This window comes from Oreochromis aureus, linkage group 5 (genome assembly GCF_013358895.1).
Source record: "Oreochromis aureus strain Israel breed Guangdong linkage group 5, ZZ_aureus, whole genome shotgun sequence".
In the NCBI taxonomy this organism is placed as follows: Eukaryota; Metazoa; Chordata; class Actinopteri; order Cichliformes; family Cichlidae; genus Oreochromis; species Oreochromis aureus.
In genome coordinates, this window is record NC_052946.1 from 21,911,659 (window position 1) to 21,939,516 (window position 27,858).

A 27,858-nucleotide genomic window follows, 5' to 3' on the forward strand; every position below is an offset into this window, starting at 1 on the left:
CAGATGACCAGTGAAACAATAAGATGTCGTGAAGACTAAAGCATACATGACTTCGACTGGTAAACAAACCGATAAGACCCCCCAAAAATAAATAAATTGCATGGATGCTTATGGATGGTTACAATGGGCTCTTGTTGCCCTGTGTGAATAATTGCACCGTGTGGTGACCCACTTGGCAGACAGACTCCCGGGTATTCATATTCACGGCACAAAGCAGCTCCACAAGGACACTAATTTAAGGAGATCCAAATGAACCTGTGAACATGTATACTTATTCTTCCTAGTGGCATTTGACTTTATAACAGAGGAACGTGGATTATCAGTTTCTGCAGCTCAGAGATCAACACTGGCAAGCAGTGTGCACATGCTGTCTGCCTCAGCTGAATGATGGATTCAAGTTCTTCAAAGTAAAGTGACAATTATCAACAAAAAGTATGAGCCATGTGGTTGTTACTGAAGCTGCGAGTTGTTTCTGACATAGCTCTGCATGCAACGATTGCTATTTTCCCACTTTTAGTGTCAATGTTTTGTCTCAAATATGCAGTTTGGCCTCACAGTCCTACAGAAAAACAACACGAGTTGTCCCAGGATTGTACAGGATTATACTTGTCGTCTTGTCCCACATTTTAATATAATCGTATCCTGGCATCAGATAACAAAGACTAATCTTTTGGTTTATTTTTTTTATTTGTAAAACCCATACAGTGCAAATGCTGAACGCATGTTTATGTTAAACATACCCATTAACATTTTTGTTTTACCTGTCTTGCAGCTCCTGGGGACTTAGGGGCTGTTATCACAGTGGATTCAATCAAATCTTGTTCCAGTGCTTTTTTTTTTTTTTTTTTTTTTTTTTTTGCCTCACACGCTATAAATTTGCAAAGCATGCAAAGTTGCATATATTTTCATCTTGAAAGGCAACGTGCACCCACAATAGCTCATGGACAGCAAGTGCTTGGCTGACATATTGGCGTCTGCGTCTCTGCATCGAGGTCAGGATGTCTAAATGTGAGCTGATAGAGCTGCAGGATCTCAGTGTAAATGATCCCATCGAGCTGGCCGCTCCAGCTATCCACGTAGCCCCGTCGACTGGAAACCTGGGTCATCCCAGCCACTACTGTGTCGTCCGTCTGGTTGGAGACAACGTCAGCATTGAGGCCCCTGGTCATCACACAGGAGAGACTGGTGTGGGTCATGATTTCCAGCCCTACAGTCATGCACATCTCACCTGGTGTGACCTGTGTGGTGAATTCATCTGGGGGCTTTATAAGCAGAGTTTACGCTGCACCAGTAAGTACTTCCACAAAAGATTTGTTTACAGGATAATCCTGGTTATAATCTCTATTTCTCTCACTGTCAACAGTTCCCATGAAACAAACAAAACAAACAAGTAAATCCTGATAATGCAGATCTTATTCTTTCACATCACAGGCCTCCATCATCCCCTAAACAAAGCTCTAGCTGACAGCCTAGGTTGAGATCTGGTGACTGTGGAGGCCTTCAAAGTGCAGTGAACTCACTGTCATGTTCAAAAAAACATAGATAGATAGATAGATAGATAGATAGATAGATAGATAGATAGATAGATAGATAGATAGATAGATAGATAGATAGATAGATAGATAGATAGATAGATAGCTAGATAGATATTTTATAGAGAACATTGGGAATGGTCTCCTGAAGCCTTCTTTATGGCAGCAGAGTTGATTCAGTCTGAGGTGGAAGGAGCTCTGCTGCCTCTGAGGTGTGGAGTGGAGCAGGTGAGATGTTCTGTCTATGATGGAGAGCAGCTTGTTCAGTGACCTCCTGTCCTCCACTGAAAGATGCCTGAAAGATTCAAACCAGCCCATCTGGCACCAACAACCACACCACATTCAAGGTCACTTAAATCACCTTTCTTCTGCTTTCATTCTGCTGTTCTTTTGTGAACTTTAACAGGTCATCTCGATTGGCTGATTAGATATTTTTGTGAACAAGTGGTTGATAATTTTATATAATAAGTCAGTGTATATAAAAGTTATATATTAGATATTTGTTTTTAAAGATTCAAATCTTCCTAATGAACAAGTAAACTTCCCATCGCCCCATCTGCCGGGGAGATGAGAAGTAGAGAGTCGAACGACAGAATCACAAATTAATTTTGTTCTTTTTGTGGAAGTATTTGAACAGCATTATTCTTTGATTAATTATGTAGTATATAGTCAGTAGTTTAGGTTTATTACATTAACTAGTGGAAAGATTTAATCATTATGCTTTTAAGAAGGCGCTGAAATTGAGATAAAGCAAATTTTAAATAAATAACTAAAAATATTGTGAAATTAAAGCGAGCACATCAGAGGGCAAACACAAGAAACAGACAACCCATATCCACACATATGGCCAATTTAGAATCATCAGTGGCCTTATCATCCATGTTTTTGGACTGTGGGAGGAAGCCAAAGCACAAGGAGGAAACTCATGCAGGCACAGGGAGAAAATGGCTACACAGGAAGCCTCCAGCCATTCATGAGGTTCAAACTGAGGACGTGATGTATTCTTCACTTTCTGCATCACACGATTTATAGTATGTAGGATTCATATGTTAGTTTTTCCATTCATGAGGAATTTTATCACACATTTTTTCCTTATCTGAAGGAAGCTCTGGAAAGCATCACATTTTGACTCCCTGTGTGCTACATGTAGAGCCGGGGAGCGTCTTTTCCTTTTGCCTCCCTGCTGCATGCAGGAGTGCGCTATAAAGCGATTCGACACAGCCAGGTTTTTAGGAAGGGAAAACAATAAGGACTAGAAACAACATGAGAAGAAGCTACACTGCAAGTCTTGACATATATCACCCTTCAGTGATTTATCTCTCTCTTTTCGTCTCACTCTCATAGACTGCAGCTACACTTGTCACTACCGGTGCCGACCGTCCATCCAGCTAGACTGCATGACACATGGAAGTTTGTTAGCAGAGCATGCAGCTTTATCTGATGACTGCATCGAGACAGACACAAATGTGGTAAGAAAAACAAGAACACCATAATAGCAGTGTATTTGTGTAGACAGCAGTTTTCATCTGTATTTTTCTATTTTCATAGCTACAGAAAAATTTCAGTAGCTTGTTATTTATTTGTACAACTAGGATTTTTTTTTTTTTTTTTTTGCACAAAAATAAAGTGCACTTAACTCTTCCTACATTTATATGGAGTAGGTGGGTAGGTCAAATGGAAGGACGCTGCCCACTACTCTCGTCTCTGGTTCCCCACAGAAATACTGGGGAGTATAGATTTGAGATTATTTTGGAATTTTTCTTCTCAGTTCACTTCTTTTGGCTGCCTGCTCTCATTTATGATTGTGCACCAACCAGACACAGTCAGATCCTTTATTATATTTTGTAAATAGTAACTTTATAACTAATAATAATATCCTTTTTTCAGTACACCTTTTACTGGGAAAACAATCAGAACAATTTAGGGGCCCTGTTGTAGAAGGATGAAAGTGCATTTACAAGGCTTTTGAAGTTCTAAATGCCTGCATGTTTGGATGTGTTAGGCTCCCGGGAAAGTTGCAGCAAAGTATTGAATTCAACAAAAATAAAGCCATTGGTGTGGTTGTTATAAGTGCATTTACAAATATTGAAACATAAACATAGAAAACAATAAAATAATGCCGGGGTTTAGATTTTCATGCTCTACTTGACACTGTTTTCTCCACTAAAATCCTCTGAAGTATAGATGAACAATGACATGAGGGGGAAATTGTCACTTAAAATAATGTAAACAGATCCCACTGGGAATAGGTTTCCCCCTCCAGATGTCATTTTGGTGTTTTTACTGTCAGAGAGGAGCAAATGGTAATGGTGATGCTAGAATAGCACTGAGTGACGGGCACCTCCAAAAATAATTATAACAGTAATCAGAAATCACTCTGAGCCTTTGAAATGAGTTGGGGAAATGCAGCAAGTGACTCATCCTTCACTCAGGACACCTGCAGCTGGGAGATGAACCTGCATTTCACTGTGTGTTCATCTTTCTTTCACAGTAATGTACTGGTGAGGCTGTGGCATAGGTTATCAGGCTAATTTTTTTTGGTCAACTGTGTTAAGTAAATATTTCTTTATTGTTTTTCTGGCTACATAAAAAGAGCTTGTATTGAGCTGACTTTTATTTCCATACATTTGTTTTATGTCACCTTCCCTTTTTAAAGCCTAGTTGTGAAGGCAAGCTTTCTGCTCACTGTAATGGGGCTTAATTGTTGTTCTTTCCATTTTCTTTTCAGGATGAACAGATCGAGTTGGGTAAACAGGAGTTAAGTGTTAGTGAGATTCAACAGAAGGTGAAGGAATACAATGCTCAGATCAGCAACAATCTCTACATGGTGGATGTGAGGAACTGAAAAAACATTTTCATTGAGATTCACTTAAGCAAAAAATGTGCATTTTGATATAAATACATAGAGTTGTGGTCAGAAGTTTGCATACAATCATTATGATTGTATGTAAACAATCATCAGTTCTGAAGGATTCTTCAGAACTGAAGAAACCTCTTTGTTGCCATATGTCTGTGAAGGTTCTCAGTCATCCAGGTCATCCTAGTCTAAGGAGCTTGGAAAGAAAAGTGTCTGGACTTGCTTTGTTGCCGGTCTCTTTCTTTCCAAGCTCCTTAGATTTTCTCTGATCCACACAAGGTTAAAAGTATACATACAAACTGTAATATATAGAAACACCTACGATTAAAAACTTCTCATTAGTAATCACGATTGACTACAATGGGTATAAAAAACAGAAAGCATAAAAAGAATTTGTTTTATAAGCACTCATTGGATTGACCAATAGTCAGAACAATGGAAAAGACCAAGGAAATCAGTGAAGATCCAAGAAAGACAATCCTAGAGTTACACAAGTTAGTGTCATTGGAGCCATTTCGAAACAGATTCCAAGATCATAGGTTCAAGTTGTACAAATGTACAAGTTGTTCAGATGTGTCACCACTTTTCCAAGGTCTTGATAAGAGAAAATTGGTATGAATGTTCATGAAGAACCTAGGAACTACCAACAAGGCTCAGCATCACTGTCCGCAATGAAGACAGTTTGACACTCCCATGGACTGAAGGGGTTCTAACCAAGAAAGAGGCCCCTGCTCCAAAATCGACACCTTCTAGCTCAACTGAAATTTGCAGCTGCCCATGTGCACCAGTTTCATTGTCAGCCAAGAAAAGACTGAGCTATTCAGCCACAATGACAAGACGTGTGCTTGGAGGAGTAAAGCTGAGCCTTTCAAACCTAAGAACACCATACCAGCTGTCAAGCATGGTCGTGGTAGCATCGTGCTCTTGGGCTGTTTTGCTGCCAGTGGTACTGGTACATTGCACAAAGTGGATGGAATGATGAATAAGCAGCACTATCGCCAAATTCCTCAACTTCGCCTCAAATCAACAGCTAGACAATTTAAACTAGGATACAATCGGATCGTCCAACAGGAAAATGATCCCAAACAAACATCAAACCTAGTTTTGAAATGGAGCAAAGAAAAAGCAGGCTAACGTTAAGCTTCTGGAATGGCCTTCCCAAAGCCCCAACCTCAACCATGCTAAAAATGTGTGATCTACCATTAAAAGTGCCATGCCAGGAAACTAATCAATTTAAATGAACTCTACCAGTTCTGCCAAGAAGAGTAGTTGAATACCCAGCTAGAATTATGTCAGAAGCTTGTTGATGGCTACCAAAAGCAACAGGTCGAGGTGCAACTTGCAAAAGGATGTTTAACCAAATATTATTTGTGGGGTGTATGTATATATGTAACCATGTGTGGATTAGAGAAAAACCAAATTAAATTTAAACCTGCGCACACAATACTTGTTTTTTTTGTTAGTCATAAATGTCTGACTACAACTACATCTCAGCATAGTTATATAGATGTGTGAATACATACATATTTCTGTTCATAACATTTGTTGATAATGTATTAAACATTTTAATTCCCATTTATATGCTATAAATCTGTCCACCCTTCAGAATAAAGATGGGTCCTACACTGGTTTCATCAAGGTCCACTTTCAGTTAGTTCGTCCCATTTCCCTCCCTCCTCCTCGTCAGAGTTTGAGCTTGATGCAGGAAGATGATTATCAGGGAAGACGGATGAAACGGCGGACATCATTCTACCTCCCCAAAGATGCTGCAAAGCACCTACATATAAGCTCTGAAACACGGGTACGAGAAGTCATCGAAGCACTGCTCAATAAGTTCACCGTTGTGGACAACCCGGCAAAGTTTGCCTTGTTTGAACGCACAGAGAGACAAGGTCAAGGTAGGATCCCTAATATTGCGTTGTTTTTACAAACTAAAACAGAACCGGTTGTTGAATTCTGAAATTCTGCTTCTCTTTCCTCTAGTGTACATGCGTAAACTGTCTGATGATGAGCGTCCTCTGTACCTGCGCTTATGCGCTGGCCCCAGTGAAACAGTCTTAAGCCTGGTTCTGAAAGAGAACGAGACAGGGGATGTAAATGTAAGTTTCCATTCTGTTCTGAGAAAGATAAACTTGTCAATATATGGTGCTTATACGGTGAATTGCTCTCTTTCACAGTGGCATGCATTTAGCTTTCCTGAGTTGTGCAACTTCCTGCGAATCCTCCAGCGGGAGGAAGAAGCACACGTAAGAGAGATCGTGAAGCGCTATGCTCTTGCTAGAGACATGATGAATCAAGCCATGGCCCGGATGACTACACCGGGTTGACACCGAGACACTCAGCTTCACACTGGAATAATTAGAAGACATTCTTCCATGAAAAGTGTCAATAAGAAATTTTATGTCATGGTAAAGGGGAATGAAATAGCTCAGGTGATGATGTTGTATGGATTAGAGATTGGTAATAAAGCAGGGAGTTTGCTGTAATATTTAATGTGAATTACTTAAAGGTTCAGTTCAGGGTGATTTTGATCTAGTACAGCTATGAACTGGACTGACTCAAAACATATGAAGTTGTTTTGGACTAACTGATCACACTTCTGTCTTTAAACATCATGCTGCTTGATTAGATTATTTAAAGTGACATGTTAAATTTTTCTTAGTTTATCTGGTTTATCATCTTATACTCAGTTTTCCTCATGTTGCTATGATGGTTTTTAAAATTGTGGCACTTTAATCAACCTGTGAAAATGAGTTGGGTAAGCTGAAATGTGTGGATATTCAGATGATCTAATAAAGTGTGAAAAATGGCTGTTTAATATGAAACTTTTGATTATTTCTAACAGCGTGCCCGACTAGTGCCCAGCGTGCCTGACTAGAATGTGGAGTCATGGGGGACCAAAGTAGTGTACACATGTACACGTGATTGTAGAACATCTCATTCAAATATAGGTATTAATATGCTGATATATCAGCCTTGATTCTTCTAGGAGGGCTTTTGACAAAGTCTTTTGAATGTGGCTGAGATCAGTCTTCTACACAACAAACACACCCATGTGGGCCCACAGTGGGTAGGCTTGGGGCTGTGTGGACAGGGCAAACCCACTCCTCATTGCATGTGGGCCCAATTGGGTGTGTCCACACAGGGATCGCAGCAGTTTTATCCTTTGGAGCCCCCTAAATAGGTTTTCTGTGGATAGCCCACAATGTGCTTGCCTACAGAAAACCCATATGGGCTCATGTAGACCTGCCCATGTGGGGCCCATAGCAGTTTTGTCCATGTGAAGGTTTCTGTTGGCATCCCTTAGCAGCTTTGGATATCTGCAACCCACTGGTGTTCAGATATGCCCCACTTCTCACAGTGAGCTGTTCACTGTGGGTCACCATTGCTGCCTCTACTTCTTGCATCTTCATTGTTACACCTGCCTCCCTCTCAGTCACATCCATAACACACCATATCACAAAGCTCGAAACATCTGAAACTGCTTTCTTGAACATTACAACACTGGACCTTTGGCATGTGGTGAAACTGGATATTGAAATCATGGATGAGCAGCTGACAAACCAGGAGCAACTGTGTGGTGTTATCAACATGGCCCGCATGAGATCAAAATGTACAAGTCACTAGTACAGAAAAGAGAAGAAAATGTAGAGACCACGTTTTCTTTTCGGTTTCATATTCCTGTCCACGTGATGGCGATAGCTCACCACAGCGTCTCTGCACCAACCTTCAGAGGGAAAAGACAGAAGAAGAACGTGGGCCGTCAGATAGCATAAACAACTAGCGTAGCTTTGTGTGTTATGAGGTCTGTGCTTGTACAGAATTAGCGAGCCAGTAACATAAATTCATCAAAGAGAATTTCTTACCTACGAGCATACTGCTGCGCAATTTAGGTATGTGTTCCGCTAAGCTAAAGCGACGAGGAACAGCATGAACTGTTAAATCAGTTCATGCTAGTCCCTGGCGACGTCAGTAAACGTTATTTTGTTTAGGAACATGTTGACCTGGCTAATGCTAGTAATAAAGCTAATGGTGATGTTAGCAGACGGTACATAAAGTGGCATAAAAGCAGCTACAATTAGTGCAGCCGGGATCAGTTTCTCAGCACTGTGGTGACAAACTGATCTTGGTGTCGGGAAAGGCTTGCTAGCTAACTGCTATGGCTTCAAAATGTTACCGAGTCTTCTACTAGACAGCTAGAAGCAGATTTTCATGTTGTTGTGTTTGATTTAAATTCCATATCTAACCACTTGTAATTCGTGACACCGAAGCGTGACTGCGTGCGTGATTTTTGGCTGCTGTATTATTCTAGCACTGTCATGCTGCTGGCCTACAGCTGAAAATGATCACACCTGAACTCAGTCCGGGCTTGTCTGGTTTAAAGAAAAGTCGGGTCTCGGCCTTTCTTAAAGCAGCCTTTTGTAAAAAAAAAAAAAAAAAAAAAAAAAAAAACTAACTACATAAATAAGTGCCATTATGTTTTCCCTGAAAGCAGCTAAAGCTACCCTTTATTTGCCACTTTCACAGGTGTCACACCCTGAAGGCACATTTCATCTTGTACAGTAACACTGTAGCACCACTGGCAGCCTCGGGACCCGAGAAAATAATGTGCTGCAGCTGAAGATGGGAGGTAGCGGCTCCAAATCCAAAGGATTTTGGCCTTTTTCTGGCTCAGGTAGTTCAGACGATCCAACCAAAGATGGAAATGAGCAGTCACTGGCGAGAGTCCGAAGTTTCCCGGGTGCCACTCCTTTTGTCTTTACAAGAAGAAGGTAAACGTAGTCTCGTCATACACCAAGACATTTATGACATTATTGTTGACTTGTGTCGTTTTTAATTAGCAGTCTGTGGGGTTTTGAGTAGACAGATTCCAACTCAAAAGCAGTGCTCTAAAATGACTGTTTCATGCATGTTGTCCCAGCCTTATTTAAACTGGGCCATGTATGTGTGTGATGTTTTTGCAAAGATTTTGAAAATGTTTAACAGCAACGTGATACAATGTGCTCTTTCGGAGGGGGAAAAATGTAAAGAATGGTTGAAAATGTTCTTTGTAAAAATGTTTTCGGTGAAAACAGAGTTACACATTCACGTTTGGCCAACATTATTGAGAGGGAAAAAGATAAAGTCCTAAGATTTATGGTGTTTACCCAGCGAATCACACCAGATCAGCTGACGTTGTTCTCCCTGCTAATGTGACCACTATTTTTATTCTCCACACTGTATTTAGACTGGACACAAGCAGACTGTAACAGACCTGTAGTGGCTTTAACTACCACAGGTGTGGTTTTACATCTTAAAACCACACTTGTGTGAATGTAGTGTTCTTTGTGATACACAAAATAGAGTATGTCCACCAGAAATATTTTCACAATACGTGCGCAAGAAGCAAGCTAGCTGCATGTATTAAAAATAATTACTGTGTGCAAGTAATTTTGTGTCTTTGCTCCAGCTCATTGTTCTTTGATGAAGACGGTGACTTGGCCCATGAGTTCTACGAAGAGACGATTGTGACAAGAAACGGCCGTAAAAAAGCGAAGCTGAAGAAGATTCAGAAAAACCTCACACCTCAGGTGAGGAAATTAAAATTTTAAAGCCAGACTTTACACACTAACACCAGATCTCTGTAGCATTCATATCATCTTATTTTCTTGTGTCCTCACAGGGAATTATAAAGCTGGACCATCCGTGCATCCATGTAGATTTCCCAGTTGTCATCTGTGAAGCCTGACAATGTCTGAGGAGCGTCTCGGACTAGCCACTGTGTCAACTCCGTCCTTCGGTTTCCACTGCAGATGGAAGCCCAAACCACCTTTCAAAATAACATGATCTCTTGATATATTTGATGCCCTTATGTGGACAGGCTGATGCATTGTGTGCTGAGCCTCTGCATGTGATCTGTTTTTGGTTTGTGTCCAGTTAAGACACAGAATAGGTCACCAGTGGGGATCTAGAATGGTGCCAAGCTGGGGAAAATCAGTTTACAGATCTTGGTTTGTGTGCATGTAAGTGTGACTGTGTGCAGATTTTCGATGACACATGACTGAGGCCTGAATATTTTGCAGTAGATTGTCTTCTGGTGTGATTCATAAAACTCAAAGAGTTGAAGGAGAATTTAATGTTCTTCCTTCCAAAGGGGTCTGAGCAAGAGATGAAAAGTTGCCAGTGCACATTTAAGTTTTTTGACATTATGACTCGCTTCATTATGCATGGAACAGGATCTGCTTATGGGACAGCCCAATTAGTTGACAATCAGTGGCTCACAAACCCTTAATGTCACAGTTTAATGTTGGAAGGACTGGCTTCAGTGACCTCAGAGCCACAAGATGTGCACTGCGGCAGTGAGTCTAATGACAGATCCTGTTGTTTTCTTTGCTGGTTTGACATACAATGTTTAACTTTTAATTTATTATAACTGTTTTTTAATTACAAAATAAAATGCTGAATTAAATCACATTCCTTTTCTGTATCCACACTTTACAGATGAACATTTCAATGTACCGTAACTTCACATAATCGTAGTTCATTATGAAATGTTCCAGTAAAAATCAGTAAGAGCAGTGAAGACAAACGAGGATTAACATGGACACCCGTGTTAATCTTTTTTTTTTTTTTGTGCTTTTTTTGGCCCTAGACAGTTGTCAGGGTTTCTATATTAATGGTGATGGATAGATAACTACAGTTTAATTACACAGAGGTCATGGTGTGAAATGAAGATCTTCTAGCAAGGGGAGGAGGTCCCTGCCATATATGGTAACCACACCTGACATTTCTAATGTGGTTAGCTCTTGGAATTTAGACCTGCATGGGAATGGCATCAACTGATCTTGGAAACTATTCAGGTGCCTTCTGGGAATGTGGAGTCATGACTATAAAGCCATCAGTCTGGCCCTGATGGACACTGCATTTTTCATGAGTTTTAATACAAGTAATCACATTAAATTATGTTATTAAAGGTTTTAAAATATTTCAAGTTTCGAGGATTGGATTGGAGTACTTTTAAGTTTTCAATAGTTTGACTTGCCAAGACTTTGCTATCCTGTTTGAATTTGGCTTCAGTAAAGACTCAATTATTTAAAGAAAGATGAACTTTTATATAACAAAGCTCATAGAAACTATTTGCCAAATAATCCTTCGTATAACAGGCAGTTGAGTCTTTTTACAGTTTTTAAACACTGGAATGAGCTGAAGGTGGATGTGTATTTGAAATGTCGCTCTTGACCTCCACCTGCAACAAAATTAGCCACTTGTAGAGGAAATTGCAATCGCAGACCATCACTTGGGAGTAAAGTGTGTATAAGAGCATCTGCTAATGAGTTATGGATGAAGTTAAGACAGAAGTAAAGGCTATCAATGCAGTCACCATGGGAAAGGGTTTTTCGACAAAGCTGTCTAATATTACTCTTCTTAGAGGATAAAGAGTTAAGTGCCAAAATCCACTACACTTTATTGCTTTTATGAAGTAATTTGTCTCTACAGCAGTCTTTGGGCTTTCCCCCTGCCCCTTCTGTGGGTAAGTACTGTTTTCAGTCTGGGGGAGACATGCCATGTTATTACTTTTTTGTTGTTCGTTTTCACAGCTGAACAAATATAAAAGGCCACGAGGTGAATTGCAGTCTCAGGATTAATGAAACTGACTCAGCAAACCACCTATCCTCTGGTTTTGCTGACAGGTCGCATGACATTTTAAGCCATGCAGTAATGTCAATATATTCTTTTATCCTTTTAAAGGAGTATTTAAATTATTCCACCTTCTAACAGATATATCCGACAGCCTTTTCTTAAGGTGTAAGTAATAGCAGTTAGTCACAAAGTAATAGCACAATTTGGTCATAAAGGTCAAGAATGGAAATATGTGCATTGTTGTTATAAGCATGTTGATGAGTTTTTCTATAGAAACTCTTTTCAAAGGAAAGAGTCAATAACTCATATTGTGGAAAATAACTGGGTGGATTCTGATTAAGTGGAAAACGTGCACCTCAGTCTAGTTTACATTTCATTTGTTATTGCTGAAAACCTCACACAAAATAATCAGAGGTCACAAGCGGCAAAGTGTTGCATCTTACTTGGACTTATAAAGTTTTATGGTGGACACGTTAAAAAATGCTCTTTTGGAATAATACATTTTGTGTTTAAAGGAAGAAAAAGAAAAACAGTTATTCAACAATGTTCTTTTCAAGATGGGAAGAGGCCCTCTTTTCAAGAGGCCCCGAATGCAACGGGAAACAGTCTGACAAGGGCAAAAAAGGAGGACAGGGCTATTTTTATATGCTGCGGACTGATGAGTGACATATCACAAAAGAGGCAAAAAAAAAAAGACAAGTGAAAGTAATAAATGCTACGAGACAAGAAGACTTAAACATGACACAGACAGAGTGGAAGACAGAAGGAACAAGCCCAGTGATGAGAAGGAGAAACAATACCAGCAAAATAATAAGAACAAAACAGGGACCAGAAACTCTGTAAAGTGTAAAGTAAAACTCAAAAGCTTTAACAAAAAAACAAACTTTTACATTATTTTATACTTCTAAATACATCAACTTTAAATACAGCAAAAATCCTACTGACCATTAAATGTATTTAAGACTAGCTGTGCTTTAGAACGGTGCTAATGTGTTTCCTAACAAATACATAAACAAACATATTATTTCAAAAATTACAGTTTTATCTTTAGTCTTCTGACTGATAAAGAAAGGAGAGGTAGAGTTTACTGGACACATAGCTAATATTAATTAAACAAATCAACAGAATAAATAGTTTAAGAAATTAAAGTTTTAGCTGATTTTAAACTCTGAATTTATGCATATGTGTCTCTGTGTGTGTGTGTTCAAATAAAAAGGCTCTAATTTCCACTTCTACATATTGCAATGCTAAAAAAATCTTAGAGCTCTAGACTACATGTTTATTTGTATTCATAATGGATAATGGATGCATGTGGGTGCTGTCACTTTGTTCCTGCTCAGGCTCCTCGAAAGCTGCTGTCTTTCTCTGAGCTCTCACCTTCCTGCTCTAGTGTCTGGCCCTTCTCCACCTCCTCTCCTGACAGACACCTATACATCTGACTCCCCTTCTACAATTTTGAGTACAATCCTTTCTGTCTCACTCAGCATTCTGCTTCCTGAAGTATGGGTGTAGGTTGAAAACGGGACTCCTGCTGTCCGCTACAAAGAACACCAAGTGAAAGATTTATTTCAGTACTAAGTTGATGTTAATAATCTCATATTTAAGATAGAAGAACATTTTTAGCAACACAAAGATAATATCTGCAAAGACATCAGTTAAGCTCCCTTGTTGCTATAAAAAGTGTAAGCTGCAATGCCGGTCACTTTGAAGAAAGTCAGTGTTGTATGTTGGTCAAATCACCGCAAACAAAAAGCTCAGGCTGTCCTCTTGACAGCTCAGGAGGACTCATATAGATTGCATACATTTTGATTGAGAAAGAGGTCTCAGACTCCTGTTTCTCACAGAGGAGACTGAAAACTATGGTCAGATGCAGCCTAGCAGGAACCCACCACTTACAGTAATCTGATTTAATTAGCTGAAAGCGAGCAGTTTGTGTGTCTCCAAGTGTCACAGTAAGTATTAAATTACTGTGATATTACTTACCATGATCCTAACAACATATATCAGGATCCTCGCACTGGATTATGTATTGTTTCGTAAAACCCAATGTGTTTGTGTGGATGTGGCCTAACCATGTAAAATTTACACTTGATTCATGTATTTCTGGCAGAAATCCTGTTTGAGAAGTAAAATCACACCACTGTGCTTTAGTGATGAAAGTAGCTTCCTATATTAACTACCACGCTTTAATATTAGGACCAGGTAAGAATATAAAGTGAGGGATTTGCACTTGCGTGTGCAACTTAGTGGTTAAGAGGTGGGGTTTCATGGACATTTAAATAGCAATGAACAAGTGTTTTTGTATCCTCTGTTAGACAGATCTCTTAGCAGAACTTTCTAGACTCTTGGCACAGAGCACAAGGACTGAGCTGTATTTATTTTTAACAAGTGGACAGCTTGATTGATCTACTTTCATTTGGAGATTATAAAGTAAAAGAAAAGACTGCTGGTAAGACAAATAATTACTAATCTTTTAAAAATTACAGTTTTAAAAAGAAATTGAAGGTATTCACAGCAGTGGCATAGCACTCTTTAGACTTGTTAAAAACATCTTGAGACGTATAACTGATGCTATGAATTATATTTTAATGCAGGGGACCACTGCAAATGAGAGTTTTGCTCTCTCTAAACTGCCTAACAATTCAAATCAACCTCATTGTAAAAGTGACAAACTAAGCCTATAAACTCGAGAGGTCACCATTTCCAAAATTTAGTGTGATCTGCAATTCATTTAAGGTAGTTGATGAAAATGCATCAATCATCTGTAGTGCATATCGATTTAAATACACTATATCATGGATACTGGACTTTTTTTTTAAAGAAGATATAGTTGTATAGTTAAGTTGTATAGTTAATCTGTTTTAGTTTGCATTTATTTAGCTTTTGTTTGAACAAAAGGAAATAAAATAACGTTTTCATGCCATTGCCAAGTGCTGCAGTTCATCCATTCAGGTTAGGGCGATAATCAGATCTAAATCAGGAGCAAAACACTAGATTTTAGTCTAAGATTCGCTTCCAAGCTTCCTTCGGGGCAGAACTCGAAGAACAGGGTGGCTTGATATTAATTCACGAGGAGGGGGGATAGGTTTTACTGCTATGTACATTTACCCTCGAATTAAAGCCACATGAGACTGTGATCATGGTGACATTTTTTATGCTGTAAAGTAATGTAAAATGATAGAAACACTGTTGGGAAGATAAACGGGAAAACGTGGATAAAATACGTCTTTCAATAACTGAACACCCCCCCTACTCAGGAAGTAAATGGAGCGAACTGTTGTTGCTCAACTCACCACTCCTGCCATGGTCTGAGAGAATTGATTAATTAGTAGTCATCGATATGCCCAGAAAAAAGTGAGGTTATTCCTCACATGGCAGGGCAGTGGAAAATAACTTACCCGACGATTACATGAATGGAATAAACTTAAGTCCTCGGCTTCAGCGGAACAGGTTAGAATGGACACGAAGAAGAAACCCGTTAGCTAACTTAGCACAGTAGTCCGTTTCAATGAAACTTTGAGCTAGCGGCGAGGTAACGTTCGTTAATGTATTTTTTTTTATTTTTTTTAGTATATATATGTTTTAACATTTTAGCATTACATTTTCTTTTACCAGTAGCCTATTTAGCTATCCTCCCACAACTATTTTCAAAGTAAGTAAAAGTAGTTTTAATTTACTTCCTGAGGAATAGAGGAAGTTTTTTTGTATTACTTTATTTGGTATTACTAGGAAATACAAATGAGCACTAGCGGTAATAATGTACTAATAGCTCACAGAAACGTGATCTGCCCTTGAGATCGCTTGCTTTGCTTGCAAGCGATTTCCATATCTATCTATCTAAGATTTGAACTTTTTCGTTTAGGTTTTGGCTGAATTTAACAAAACTGCTTTGTCTTTCACAGACAAAGAGGGGTGAAGGGTGAGCTGTAACCATGGAGGCTGCATTTCACCCTTTCTTCACCACAACTGGCCAGCTGCCCTGGTTGCTTCTGACTGTGTTTACATCGTGGACAGCCTTTTGTTCTGCAGATATAAAGCAGACAAGAAGGCCATTATATACCCAGAAGCCAGTTCTTCTTGCCTGGAATGCCCCAACACAGGAGTGTGAACCACGACATAGAGTAACCTTATCTTTGAGCCAGTTTGACATTGTAGCGACACCCAATGAGGGCTTTGTGGGGCAAAACCTTACAATCTTCTATAAGGAACGTCTTGGGTTGTATCCCTACTATAAGCATGATGGCAGTGCGGTGAATGGAGGCCTTCCACAACTTGTCAGCCTCACTGAGCACTCAAAAAAGATGCCTGAAGGCCTTAAAAAATACATAAAAGTGCCAGGGGCAAAAGGTTTGGCTGTTATTGACTGGGAGGAGTGGCGTCCTATATGGGTCAGAAATTGGGATGCTAAACTTATCTATCGAAATAAATCCTGTGCAATGATAGCCAAAAAGAACCCTACATGGACCTCAAAACAAGTGGAGAAAGTTGCAGAACAAGAATTTGAGCTATCGGCTCAAAGATTCATGCAGGAGACTTTGAAACTGGCCAAGAATATGAGGCCCAATCAGCTGTGGGGCTTCTACCTGTTTCCAGATTGTTACAACCATGACTACAAGAATGGTCTGCAAAACTACACAGGCCACTGTCCTCCTGTGGAGGTGGACCGCAATAACAATCTCAGCTGGTTGTGGATGGAATGTACAGCACTTTTCCCGTCAGTATACATGGAACCTGTGCTGCGCTCAACAAGCCAAGGACGCCTTTTTGTCCGGAACAGGGTGAAGGAGGCAATGCGCCTGGCATCTGTTGGGGATGGATTAGCACGTCCTGTTTATGTTTACACCCGACCCACCTATATCAGTCAAACAACTCTCCTAACTGAGGTTAGTTGGCTAGAACAGCATTTTATCCAAGACAATTACACTTTGATCAATACAAGTGTGATTTAATTTAGATTATTATTATTATTATTTACATTATGCAACAACACACAAGCAAACAAAGCCAACCTTAGCCTCAATCTGATGAACATAAGTATATTTTTAAAAAATAAAACTATACCATCAGTTTCTGCCGAAGACACACCAATTTGTTGTCAGTTTCAGTTTCAGTTTTATTTGCCATATGCAAGTTAGCACAGGGTCAACATTGCAATGAAATGTGTTTGACGAGCAGCAGTCACTCAGCAGCATGGTACAGTAGAAGAAAATATAATAAAATAAAATAATTAAACAAAAAATAGAAAAATAGTAAAGAGCAAAATATTAGAGAGACGTGGTAAAAGAGAAAAGATGACTAAATATATGTACACTAGTGATTAAATAAGAAAATCTTGAAAAGAAATATGACGGGGGCAGATGGGATATTGCACAGGAATGAGCAGCAGAAAATTACAGTATTGCACTTTTTAAATATAAATATCAATAACAATAAAGTGGAGTGACCAGTGCAGATTAAACAGAGTACTTGTGAAGCTGCAAGGTAGCTTCTGAGTGCGTCCTGTGGACTGTGTTGTGTGTGTTTAAGTGTTGTGGTTGAGGTGTCATATGGCTTGGTGGTAAAAACTGTTTTTGTCCTTCAGCACAAACATCTTCAGGTTCTCAATTTTAATGTTTTGGTGGAGTTATTATCCAAATGTCCTGCATTCTGAGAAATAAGAACAGAAAAACTAGACAAAAATTCCAAATACCTAATTATAAAAGCATAGGTTTTTTTTTTTTTTCTATAGCATTCATTTGTTTTTTTCAGTGATGTTCAAATCACTACCCAATTCTTTTTTAATCATGTATAGCAGTCCAGGAGGGTGAGTGGATTTCCAGGTTTTAAATATCACTTTTTTAACTACAGTTGTAGAAAAAGCAACTAATATGTAATATGTACAACTATGTACAACTACAGTAATATGTGGACATATTACTGTATCCTGTAACTTGAAAAATTCAGATGGGAAGACCATTTAATTTTGTGCCATAAACAAACAACACCTAAAGAGAGATCTTACAGTTATTTCCTAACAAACAGCCAGGTTTCATTATTTGATTCTATTTGATTCTTTAAGACGGGTCAGGTGTGCAGAGATATAGAGTATTAAATGTAGACTATTGTAAGCATTTTATTCTGCCAGAGTAGGAAACTGACTCCTACATCTAACTTATTTGACTGTTTTACTCTAAAATTAAATCAGTATTTATAGTCACTTACACCTTCCATATACAGCTGTTAGGAAATCTCATTCAACTGGCAACTAGACATTAGTACTGGATATAAAATGTGTGTATATTTGACTGTCCTATTAAAACAAAGGTTACTGTATGATTTCACTGACCAGTCCTGAACTGTTTCTGTCAACTTTTTTTTTCTTTTTTTAGACAGATTTGGTCTCCACAATCGGTGAGAGTGTTGCACTTGGAGCTGCAGGTGTAATCTTCTGGGGCGACACCTCTCATGCAAGCAGCAGTGTAAGAACAGTATTTTCTATGCTTCTTTGATGCTGAACTGCTTGGTGATTAGTGGTAAGTCAAGTTAACGTTTCTTTTTTGTCTTCCAGGCCAACTGCTCAACCCTAAATGATTATCTTAAGGGACCGCTGGGCCGGTACCTGCTCAATGTGTCCACAGCAGCAGAGCACTGCAGTCGTGTGCTATGTAATTTCAGCGGTCGCTGTCTTCGCAGAATAGCAGACAGTGATATATATCTGCATCTCAGCCCTTCAATACACAAGATAACTAGTCAGAGTGGCCAGCTCAAGGTTACAGGAACGCTCAGCCAAACTGAGAAGACTTTTTTCCGCAAGCACTTCCAGTGCCAGTGCTACAGTGGGTACAGGGGTGATAACTGTACTTTGAAAGAAAAAGAGCCCAATAGAGCCTCCTCTGTATTAGGGACTTGGCCTCTTTGCCTTTTACTTCCGCTCGGACTCCTTACTCTTCTGCATTGAGGAAACGAAGACTAACTATTTACTGTTTCAGCGAGCCTAGAAGTGGACAGTTTAGACTTTTATGGATAAATATGGAAATTATATTGATGCATTGACAGTACCAAGTAATCTGAGACCTCCCAAAGCTGCAGGTTTTTTTCCTGGCATGCAGACCAATGGAACATAAATATCTGTGGGTAGCAAGTTGCAGCATGAGATCTCTAATTTTCAAACAATGGGCTGAAATTGTCCTACCACCAAGATTACCTTGTAGAAAATCATATCTAAAATCAGTCTTTTCTCAAGGTAATCACCAGATAAATGGATGTTGAATAGCTTTACAGGACCTTAATGTAAATGTTTCACCATCTCCATAGTGAAGAGATGCCAAAGATATCTATTTTTGAAAGCTTTTTTTTATGATTGGTGTAACATCAGAACAACAACACATGGCTTAAAGTAGAAAAAGTGGATAAAAGGGAACAGACGCACATATATTTACAGGTTATTGGTGCCTCACGGCAAAACAGACACTATATTATAATAGTATTATATAGTATGAATATCGAGCTCTTAAGTGTCTTATAAATGAAATACAAGCCAGTCTTAAATTTCTTTTGTAATTTTTTGCTTATAGAAACATCAAGGCTGGACCTGCTCGTTTTCAGTTCAATATTGTGCCTTAAAAGGGCTACAACCGGCTCGCTTTTGCAGTTGCCTTTGTTTACAAAAGTCTTTATGTCCTTGCTTTATATTGATATAAACTCCATCATGGCTAACAATTTTATTATAACCGAACAGTGCAGACCAAATACATACATGCTACAAGGTATCCATCAACTGTGAAAACAGGTCATAAAACATTAGGAAATATATCACACTGGCAATTTAAACACAACTTTACACTATAACTGACTGTGGTTTACACATTTGCCCAACAAGCCAAATAGCCCCCCAGTTTGATCCTGGGAAGACAAAACAGATCCCTTTACGGTTTCATCAGGAAGGGCATCCAGTAAAAAAAAATCTACCAAGTCAAACATGTGGAGCTAACGGCTGTGGCGACCCCTGAAAGCAGGGAGCAGCTGAAAGTTCAGTATAACTGATTATAGCTGATTTCAGCTTGTCTCTGATGTACTGGAATAGGCTATATGTTCGCTTCATTCATAGCTAAATGTACAGGATTGTTTTGAAATTGTTTGCAACTGCCTAACTGAATATTAGCTGAAAAAAATATTGTGTCAAGGATCCTGCCGGTGATACTGTGTTGCACGTTTTATACAGTAGGTACTAGTTTCAGTAGCTAAAATGAGTTATGAAAGAAGCCAGCAGGTGGTTTTTCACAAACACGGTAGTCTCAGAATTGCACAGCGAGTGTTGAATTGTGATGTTATATGTACTTATATTGCATAGGTCTTAAAGTTCTGCACTTTACTTTCATGCAGAGGTGGACTGGGTGTCATTACATGTCGTGAGGGACGAAACTGAGTGAATACTGTCGGTGCATGGCAGTGTTATAGTGGCTTTCTGCGTGTAATGTGTCACATTAGAAATACTCTGTTTCACTGTGAATCTTGCTGAAAATCAAAGGGTTGCCTCGATGGTTGTTATATCTCTCTCCATCAGCTTTCATCTTATTTTTTTAAGAAGTATCCAAAATTTTTAAAGACTTTTTAAAAAAAATAAATAAACATGATATTCTTTTACAGCAAATGTTTCTTAACATATTATTTCAGATAGTATGCAAAAAGCGCAACAATAAAGATCTTGCACAGTAACACTTGATTAGCTCGTCTAGAACGAAAAGAACAGTTTCAACTATTTAACACAGATTTTGTGATTCTGTGATCAGTAATTATGTTCAATATTAAGATATAAATAATGTAACTGAAATGTATTGGTTATTGTTTCAAAGCAAATTAACAAAATCAAAGTGTTCTGTGTTTAAAACATTTCATATTCATCTTTTGCATTAGAGAATTACATTATTAAAATTTCTTTATATATGATTTTTTTGTCTGTTATTTCCTTACTCTTACCAGAAAGGATGTCCTGCTTTGTCAGGGAGATTCTTAGCGCAAAGTCATATGAAAAAAGAGCTTTTTACATTTTTTTTTTTTTTACATTTTTTAAAAAATGTCATAAAGATTTAAAGAGTTAAGTTTGATGTGAAATAGTACTAAAAGTATGGTCTTGAGTTTGGGGGTATCCAGGTAGACATTTGAATTACATTTCAGAGATATGACTTTGGTTTATGGTTTCATCTTCTTCTTTTTTTAATGTCATGATACTGTTCTGTTTTTATCCTGTTTTATTTTTACTTTATTTAACTTCAGATGTTTTACCTTATAACATCGTCTTAATATATTATAGTCAGTATTTATTTTATTTTTTTACTTATTTAATATTGAAAATTATTATTGTAAAAATTTTACTTGAGATATTTGTTTTGTCATATTGTATTTTATTTTATTTGGAAATCTTGTTATAGGTTGTTTTTTACAGCGTCTGGGATAAATGACGTGCATTTTACTTTAAAGCTTAACATCCTTTTGAGCACTCAGTTACACTTTACATTTATTATTATTTTGTTTTGTTTTATTTTTATTTCTGGCGGAGCTGCAAGCTTTGTTATGTTCATTTTCTAAAAGTAAACCAAGTATCCAAAACCTTTAAAAAACAAAAATAATTCACTTCTTCGCTTTCGGGAAAGTAACTTCCAACAGGAAGTGCCGTTGAGATTAGTGTTATGTGCAGCTCTTAAAGTGTTCCGACGAGAAAAAGTCGGTTTAAAATCGTGGTAGATTTAATTTATATCGGACAAAAATTCTCTATAATGCGTTTGCGTCTACTGTCTTTCTCGTCTGTCGGTTAATATCTAGTCTACTTTGAGTTTGTCGGCAACCACTCGTTCATTGTCCGGGTAATTGGTTTTACTTTGTTAGAAGAATAAAGACGTGCAGCTGTCTTTAAGTACAATTTCTCCTCTCACTTTGAAAAGCTAAATTAGCCATCCAAACGAGCAGCGAACCGAAGCCTTTCAGCAACATTTCCCATCACTGGCAACCAGCAACGCCGAGGACAATGACGATAGAGAAGAAAGCCTCGCCCCTCCGTCACTGAACGTGTTTAATTACCTCCTCTGTGTCGGTATGTTGCTGCATAATGCAGGTCGCCTCCCGCTGCGTCCCAATGTGCGGGTTTAGCTAGTACCGGAGCAATACAATTAGCTGCTGCTAGCTGTCATTTTTATTTGACTCGATTATATTGGTCGTCTTACTGTTTTGCACTGCAGCACCAAACAATTGAAGTCACTAATCCTGGCTGTATCTAGGTTTCTTTGTTCATTTGTTCATTCTGTTGACTTGCAAATCCGCCCGTCCCCAAACATTTTTACCCAATTGACATTTATTAAGCACCTTTAGAGTGAGCAGTGTCTTATGCGGGGTGTGCAGGGATTATTCATTTGCAGTCTGTCTCAGCTTGCATTTAGATGATTGTTTCCAAAGGATCTCACCTTCAATCTTTTAAGAAAAAACCAATTCACTTCTAAATGTTAATGTCCACCTAATTAAGTGCAGAACTGCCAAGCAACAAACACTTTTTTGGTAGCTTTACATTTAAAATTTTACCAGTCAGCTCAATTTATTATATGTGAAGATGAAAATCAGTTGTATTTATCAGCAATGTGACAGTAAATACTTTAACAATACAGGTGTTTGCATTTGTTTGCATTTTGTAACCACATATTGTGCAAGTAAAACCACAGGTTTGAGTACTAGTCCTTTCATCCATTTATACAGTGCCAGACAAATAGCACTATTGTGTGAACCGGAACAATATGAAGGGCTTTCAAACAATTTACTGTTTGCCACTTTCTCTAGATCTTCCATCTTGTGGAAATGAATTTCTTGCGTAATCGTCTCGTTGTTCTGGGCCTGGTGTTGTTGGCCACATTACTGCTCTACCTTCTGCTGCCATCCATTCGCCAGGGCAGCATGGAGCCATCCCTGGAAGCTCAAAAAATGGGGCTAATGGCCACCCCTCCTCCTCCACTTCCAACCATCAATGTGTCTATTCGCACCGGACAGCTGCCCGGAGACCCCCCGCTGTTCTTCCGAGAAGCTTTACCAGTGGATGGAGCTGGACGGCAGATACTGCCAAGGTGAGCTTATCTGAGGACATAGCATGCATTTCGGTTTTAATTAATAGCAAACCAATTTACAAAATTAGTTAATAAACCAGATGGCGATGGTGATTATCACAGGATTGGTTTGTGTCTGCTCTAAAATCCCGGTTAACACAGTTATGTGTTTGTGCAGGCTGCAAATTGTCTTATTGCATGGTCAGGCCTTCACATCCAAAACCTGGGAAGAACTTGGTACCATGGCCCTGCTGGCAACTAATGGATATCAGGCCTTGGCGATGGACCTACCAGGTAGAACTTAAGTTGAATCACATGTCACAAGCACTAAGATTAGTGTCACTAGTGATGATCATCTTGCTTATTACAAGTATTTACTATCAGAAACAGTATATTGGTTACAAAATAATTACTTAAGTTTAATTATACAGTAAAAAAAAAACCAAAAACCAAAGTTTGCACACTGTTGGCCATTCCTGAGTTAAAATTATATCACAATGAGAATTCAGTCAGTAAGTTTTATTAATTGAGTTTATGAGATGAGTCGACTGACAGCATACATTTAAAGTAAAAAGTAGGCTACAGCAGTTTTCTCATGCACATTTTTGTAGTTATTCAATAGTGCAGTTGGTTTAGCAAGCTCCGGTTTCATGAGTTAATAGCGCACTCTTGTGGTTAAAAATATTTTTACCTGCATTGTATGAATGCAGACCTTGAAGCTCACTTCAGTCTAGTTCATCATACTCATGCTAGCCGATATATGAGCACAGATGTATTATTACGTATGTTATATGGATTGTTGGTACTCACTTTGTGATTAAGTACATCATGCTTTGGGAAAAGGGCTTAAATCTGGGTTGATGTAAGCAGGACAAGCCTTGCTTGAAGTTTGATGTTTGCATGTAGTTTCCAACTCTGCTCCAAATCAGGATGAACTGAGAAGCGCTCTGAGCAACCAGATTAACTAGAAACACCTAAAACGACAAAAGGGAATGCTGGAAAACACTTTAAAATCCCACTCTGCACAAATTCCTGAATGATTGCTTTGTTTACATTGGACATGAAACAGTACATGTATTAAAGCTGATTCACATTTTTGTGTTTAAAAATTCTCTCGGAAAACTGCTGTGGAAACTCTTTAGTTTGAAAACATTATCTCACTGAGTGAGTTATTTCATACTAGAAGTGAGGAAGAGCACGGCCCAAATGTAAATGAAGGAGGCTAACCTGAAGGTTCATTTATTTTTGTAGCCAGTTATCTTGTAAAGTGTTTTAGATGTGGTTTGAAAAAGAAAAGACCTAACCCCTGATACAAATCAGACTTTAATATATACATGTATACCTGACGCCATGAGGGAAAGTAAAGAAAAACTCTAGCTTGTTGGTTTGGTGAACCAACAGGCTCTCCTGCACACAGTCCTCAATAATAAACTACTTTACAATACCGAACATTATGGTTAACATCTCAGTTTTCCTATTTCACTCCAGCTAGCCAGCAATGAATAACCAGTTACTGCTTAAGAGACAGAGAGTGAATGACAACAGTATATCTTTGATTTTTTTAACATTTTTTGTATTTTGTTATTAACATAAAACTCATTTATCAGTCAGGGGCAGCACAAAAGGGATTCCTTTAGACTATGGTTTAGTTTTTGTTTCCTTGTTTTCCACCTAGTTATCAGTTCTCTCACTAGTTAGCGGACACAAACTAATGTAAGTCGATTAGCAATAACCAACCCGGTGATGTCACATTCTGTACTCTGAAAAGATGGCATTACGCATGCTCTAAGAATTGTAACTTTAAACACTTTTTTTTTTAAAATTCAGCTTAAACCTGTGAGAATTTCTTGCACTAGGTGTAAATGAGCTTTAACATATGTAGCGCAGTGTTGTAGTGTTGTCTATTTAAGTTTATTTAAAATAATTTCCCTCTTCTTTCATATATCTTTTAAGGATATGGAAAATCACCAGACTCTGAGTCTCTGAAGACTGACCAAAGTCGAGTGGACCTAGTTTCAAGGTTCATGGAGTCTTTGGGGGTGAGGGCAGCTGTGCTTTTGAGCCCATCGATGAGTGGACATTACTCCCTCCCCTTTCTCATGAAGAACAGTGCTCAGCTACATGGTTTTATCCCCATAGCACCAGTTGGCACCCGGAGTTACTCTGCACAGCAGTACCAAAATATTCAGGTGAGAGAGGCATGAATAATGATGCGATCTCTGAATACAATAACTATAAATACTTACTGTAGGTAAGTTACTTTAGGTAAGTTGAAAAATATACATATACATAATAGATGTTATGATGTAAGCCTCACAGGTCAAAACATTATCTCATAAGATTCTCTCATAACTCAGCCTGTTTCAGCATATTTACCCCACAATTGTGGCAGAAAACTTGCTCTTTGTTGAGACTCCTGTGAGTATTTTTTTATGTTGTAGGATGGGTGTCTTCCTTTTTGACTTTTTAGTCCTGTGTCCTTTTCAGACTCCCACTCTGATTGTGTATGGAGCCCTGGACACAAATCTGGGTGCCCAGTCCCACAAGAACCTCATACAACTCCCAAATCACTTTGTGCTGAAGCTGGAAGGAGCACGTCATGCCTGCTATATTGACAAACCCAGAGAATTTCACCAAGGATTGATTGAATTCCTCAGCAAACTGAAATGAGTGGCAGAATACCTGGGTTGGGATGGAATAGTCATTTTTTTCTTTGAATGTAGTGACCTGGAAGTATAATAGGAGCTGATTGAAATCGTTGCATACTAAGGAAAGTGCTTCAGTGCTTCCTTTTTTCCCTCCTTTAGCATAGGATACACTGGACCTTGCTTTGTGAAAGGGCAGTCGGTAAAGCCAACCCACAGTTCAAAGCGACACACCATCCAATTTTTCATGAAAACATAACTGAAAAATCATGCAGGCTATGTAAATGGTTCCATTTCAGTCCAGCTCCAGTAGTTTCCATGTTATGCCGTAACCTGCTATGTTTTAAACCATCAGTGACAGGCTATGATAAACCTACAGGCGAAGTATGAACACTAGGCTGCTGTAACAAAATTCGCTTTTATGATGTTGTTTCTCTCTGTAAAGAATTTAGATTTATTTAAAAAATATATATGAATAAAGACATGAACTATATTAAAAATGATGATCAAAGTAAATCTAAGGTTTAGCCTTTAGGATTATCATTATCCAATTTTAGTGTAGGCACAGGAAGCCTACATGAAACATTAAAGTTTCACAGCAGGTGCACATCAGCAGCATCTGCTGTAACATTATTGATTAGTCTAACGTAAACGCAGTCGAGCCCTCCACATCTTTCTTTTACTTCATGGCTTTTTCCACTGAAGTCAAGAAATAGTGATTAGGAAAAGACAGGAAGTTGTTTTTTTTCTGCCAATCAGTGGTTGACTGTAGTGACTTAAATCAGCAGAATTCTTATTTCTTGTAGAGAAAACTTTGACAAGGGAATAGCTGTTATAGGGGATGAGGTGGGGTGTCCGCCCTGGACAGGTCAACACTCTGTGGTTTGGAAAATAGTGTTTAAAATTTTACATTTAACGATGTAGTATTTCAGATGTCACGAATGCATTATTTTTCAGTTCCATTGCCGCCTAAAAATAGAAGACTAGTTCAGCTTATCTTGTTTAAAAAAAAAAAAAAAACAGAGACTTGTATAGTGGTGAGTTTTGATTCTTGTTTTTCTCATCACCTGTTGCATGTAAAAAATATTTAATGTGGTTTGAGTGACTGTTACCATTTTTGTGGGTGACATGTAGGTTACTGTAAATAAGCAAATGTTGCTTCCACCTGTATTTGAAAGCTTCTGTTAGTTTCACATTTAACAAACAGCATTTCTATAAATATCTGGTAACCATTCTGGCTCCCATTAAACACAAGCTGTGCTAAACAAAAGCAAAAACACTTGATGCTCAAAGTAATGGAGTTTAAAAAACAGTAAAAGAAAGTGTTAACAATGTAAAAATAATTTAAAAAGCAACTCTTGTATTATATAATATTGAAGTTGTATGTAATATATTTTCAATGAGTTTGGACAATCATGGAAAAAGGAAAAATACGTGCACTGCTTAAAATAAAGGCAAAAAAATCTGTGCTTTGTGTATTTCATTCAACATACTGCCATGTTAAAAAGGAACAAACCTTAAGCTTAACCTTGATGTATTTATATGACTTTCTTTGTAAAAAAATTTATGTATATAATTTTTGACTTGTATATATTTTTGTGTACTTTTTTTATTCAGGCCCCAAATTAAAATAAAATTCATGAACGAGAGGGAGGCAGGTGGAATGGTGAAGTCGCATAGATCTCGCAGGTAGTGTAGATGAATAAGCTGCAAAGAAATACCTTTGGTTAGTCGGTCATTAAAAGTGGACAGTGAAAAAGAGAGTGCAGGGAGGGTGGAGTGGGAGGAGATGAGCAACAAAAAAATAGACGCAAGAGAAGATTTACAAGATGGTAGTGAGACCTGCTATGATGTATGATTTGGAGACTGTGATACTGACAAAAAGACAGGAGGTCGAGCTGGGGGTGGCAGACCAGGATGGAGACGATTAAATGATCAGCCTGCTTTCACAATTTAAGTTCTAGTTTCAGCTTGAGTTTCTGGTCTTTGCAGATAAATAGCCAAACCATGACATGAAGGAAACAGACGGGATAAAAGCAGGATAAAATAATCTCATTGTCGGTGTGCAAGTAAAATAGTTTGTGCTGGGCTGTTAATGTTTACATCACAATTGTCAGACACAATTGCTCACAGTATGCCACATT

General features: G+C 38.4%; 4 protein-coding genes across 8 annotated transcripts; all 4 read left to right on the forward strand.

Annotated features, from left to right (window-relative positions):
* Positions 1 to 875: 875 nt before the first annotated feature.
* rassf1 (Ras association domain family member 1) lies at positions 876 to 7,196 on the forward strand. Of its 2 annotated transcripts, none has more exons than XM_031731383.2 (6): positions 876 to 1,290; positions 2,877 to 3,001; positions 4,261 to 4,365; positions 5,996 to 6,287; positions 6,373 to 6,488; positions 6,567 to 7,196. In XM_031731383.2, exons 1-6 carry the CDS (start codon positions 999 to 1,001, stop codon positions 6,714 to 6,716), a joined length of 1,080 nt encoding a protein of 359 aa, XP_031587243.1. In that variant the 5' UTR covers positions 876 to 998; the 3' UTR covers positions 6,717 to 7,196. The 2 variants fall into 2 exon arrangements, with proteins under 2 accessions (XP_031587243.1, XP_039467914.1); XM_039611980.1 differs by lacking the exon at positions 876 to 1,290 and adding an exon at positions 2,448 to 2,563.
* A 905-nt stretch (positions 7,197 to 8,101) lies between these two features.
* On the forward strand, positions 8,102 to 10,842 carry tusc2b (tumor suppressor 2, mitochondrial calcium regulator b). The gene is made up of 4 exons (XM_031731439.2): positions 8,102 to 8,282; positions 8,917 to 9,161; positions 9,839 to 9,959; positions 10,052 to 10,842. The coding sequence occupies exons 2-4, from the start codon at positions 9,013 to 9,015 to the stop codon at positions 10,115 to 10,117; spliced, it is 336 nt and encodes a 111-aa protein (XP_031587299.1). The 5' UTR covers positions 8,102 to 8,282; positions 8,917 to 9,012; the 3' UTR covers positions 10,118 to 10,842.
* A 4,431-nt stretch (positions 10,843 to 15,273) lies between these two features.
* hyal2b (hyaluronidase 2b) lies at positions 15,274 to 20,934 on the forward strand. Of its 3 annotated transcripts, none has more exons than XM_039612767.1 (4): positions 15,274 to 15,661; positions 15,912 to 16,892; positions 18,378 to 18,467; positions 18,557 to 20,934. In XM_039612767.1, exons 2-4 carry the CDS (start codon positions 15,942 to 15,944, stop codon positions 18,944 to 18,946), a joined length of 1,431 nt encoding a protein of 476 aa, XP_039468701.1. In that variant the 5' UTR covers positions 15,274 to 15,661; positions 15,912 to 15,941; the 3' UTR covers positions 18,947 to 20,934. The 3 variants fall into 3 exon arrangements, with proteins under 3 accessions (XP_039468701.1, XP_031587297.1, XP_031587298.1); XM_031731437.2 differs by having other exon boundaries at positions 15,274 to 15,541; XM_031731438.2 differs by having other exon boundaries at positions 15,274 to 15,459.
* A 722-nt stretch (positions 20,935 to 21,656) lies between these two features.
* Positions 21,657 to 27,181, forward strand: abhd14a (abhydrolase domain containing 14A). 2 transcript variants are annotated; one of them, XM_039611802.1, is made up of 5 exons: positions 21,657 to 22,075; positions 22,918 to 23,090; positions 23,248 to 23,363; positions 25,023 to 25,258; positions 25,557 to 27,181. In XM_039611802.1, exons 2-5 carry the CDS (start codon positions 22,924 to 22,926, stop codon positions 25,737 to 25,739), a joined length of 702 nt encoding a protein of 233 aa, XP_039467736.1. In that variant the 5' UTR covers positions 21,657 to 22,075; positions 22,918 to 22,923; the 3' UTR covers positions 25,740 to 27,181. The 2 variants fall into 2 exon arrangements, with proteins under 2 accessions (XP_039467736.1, XP_031587296.1); XM_031731436.2 differs by having other exon boundaries at positions 21,661 to 22,075; positions 22,810 to 23,090.
* The last annotated feature ends 677 nt before the right edge of the window (positions 27,182 to 27,858 follow it).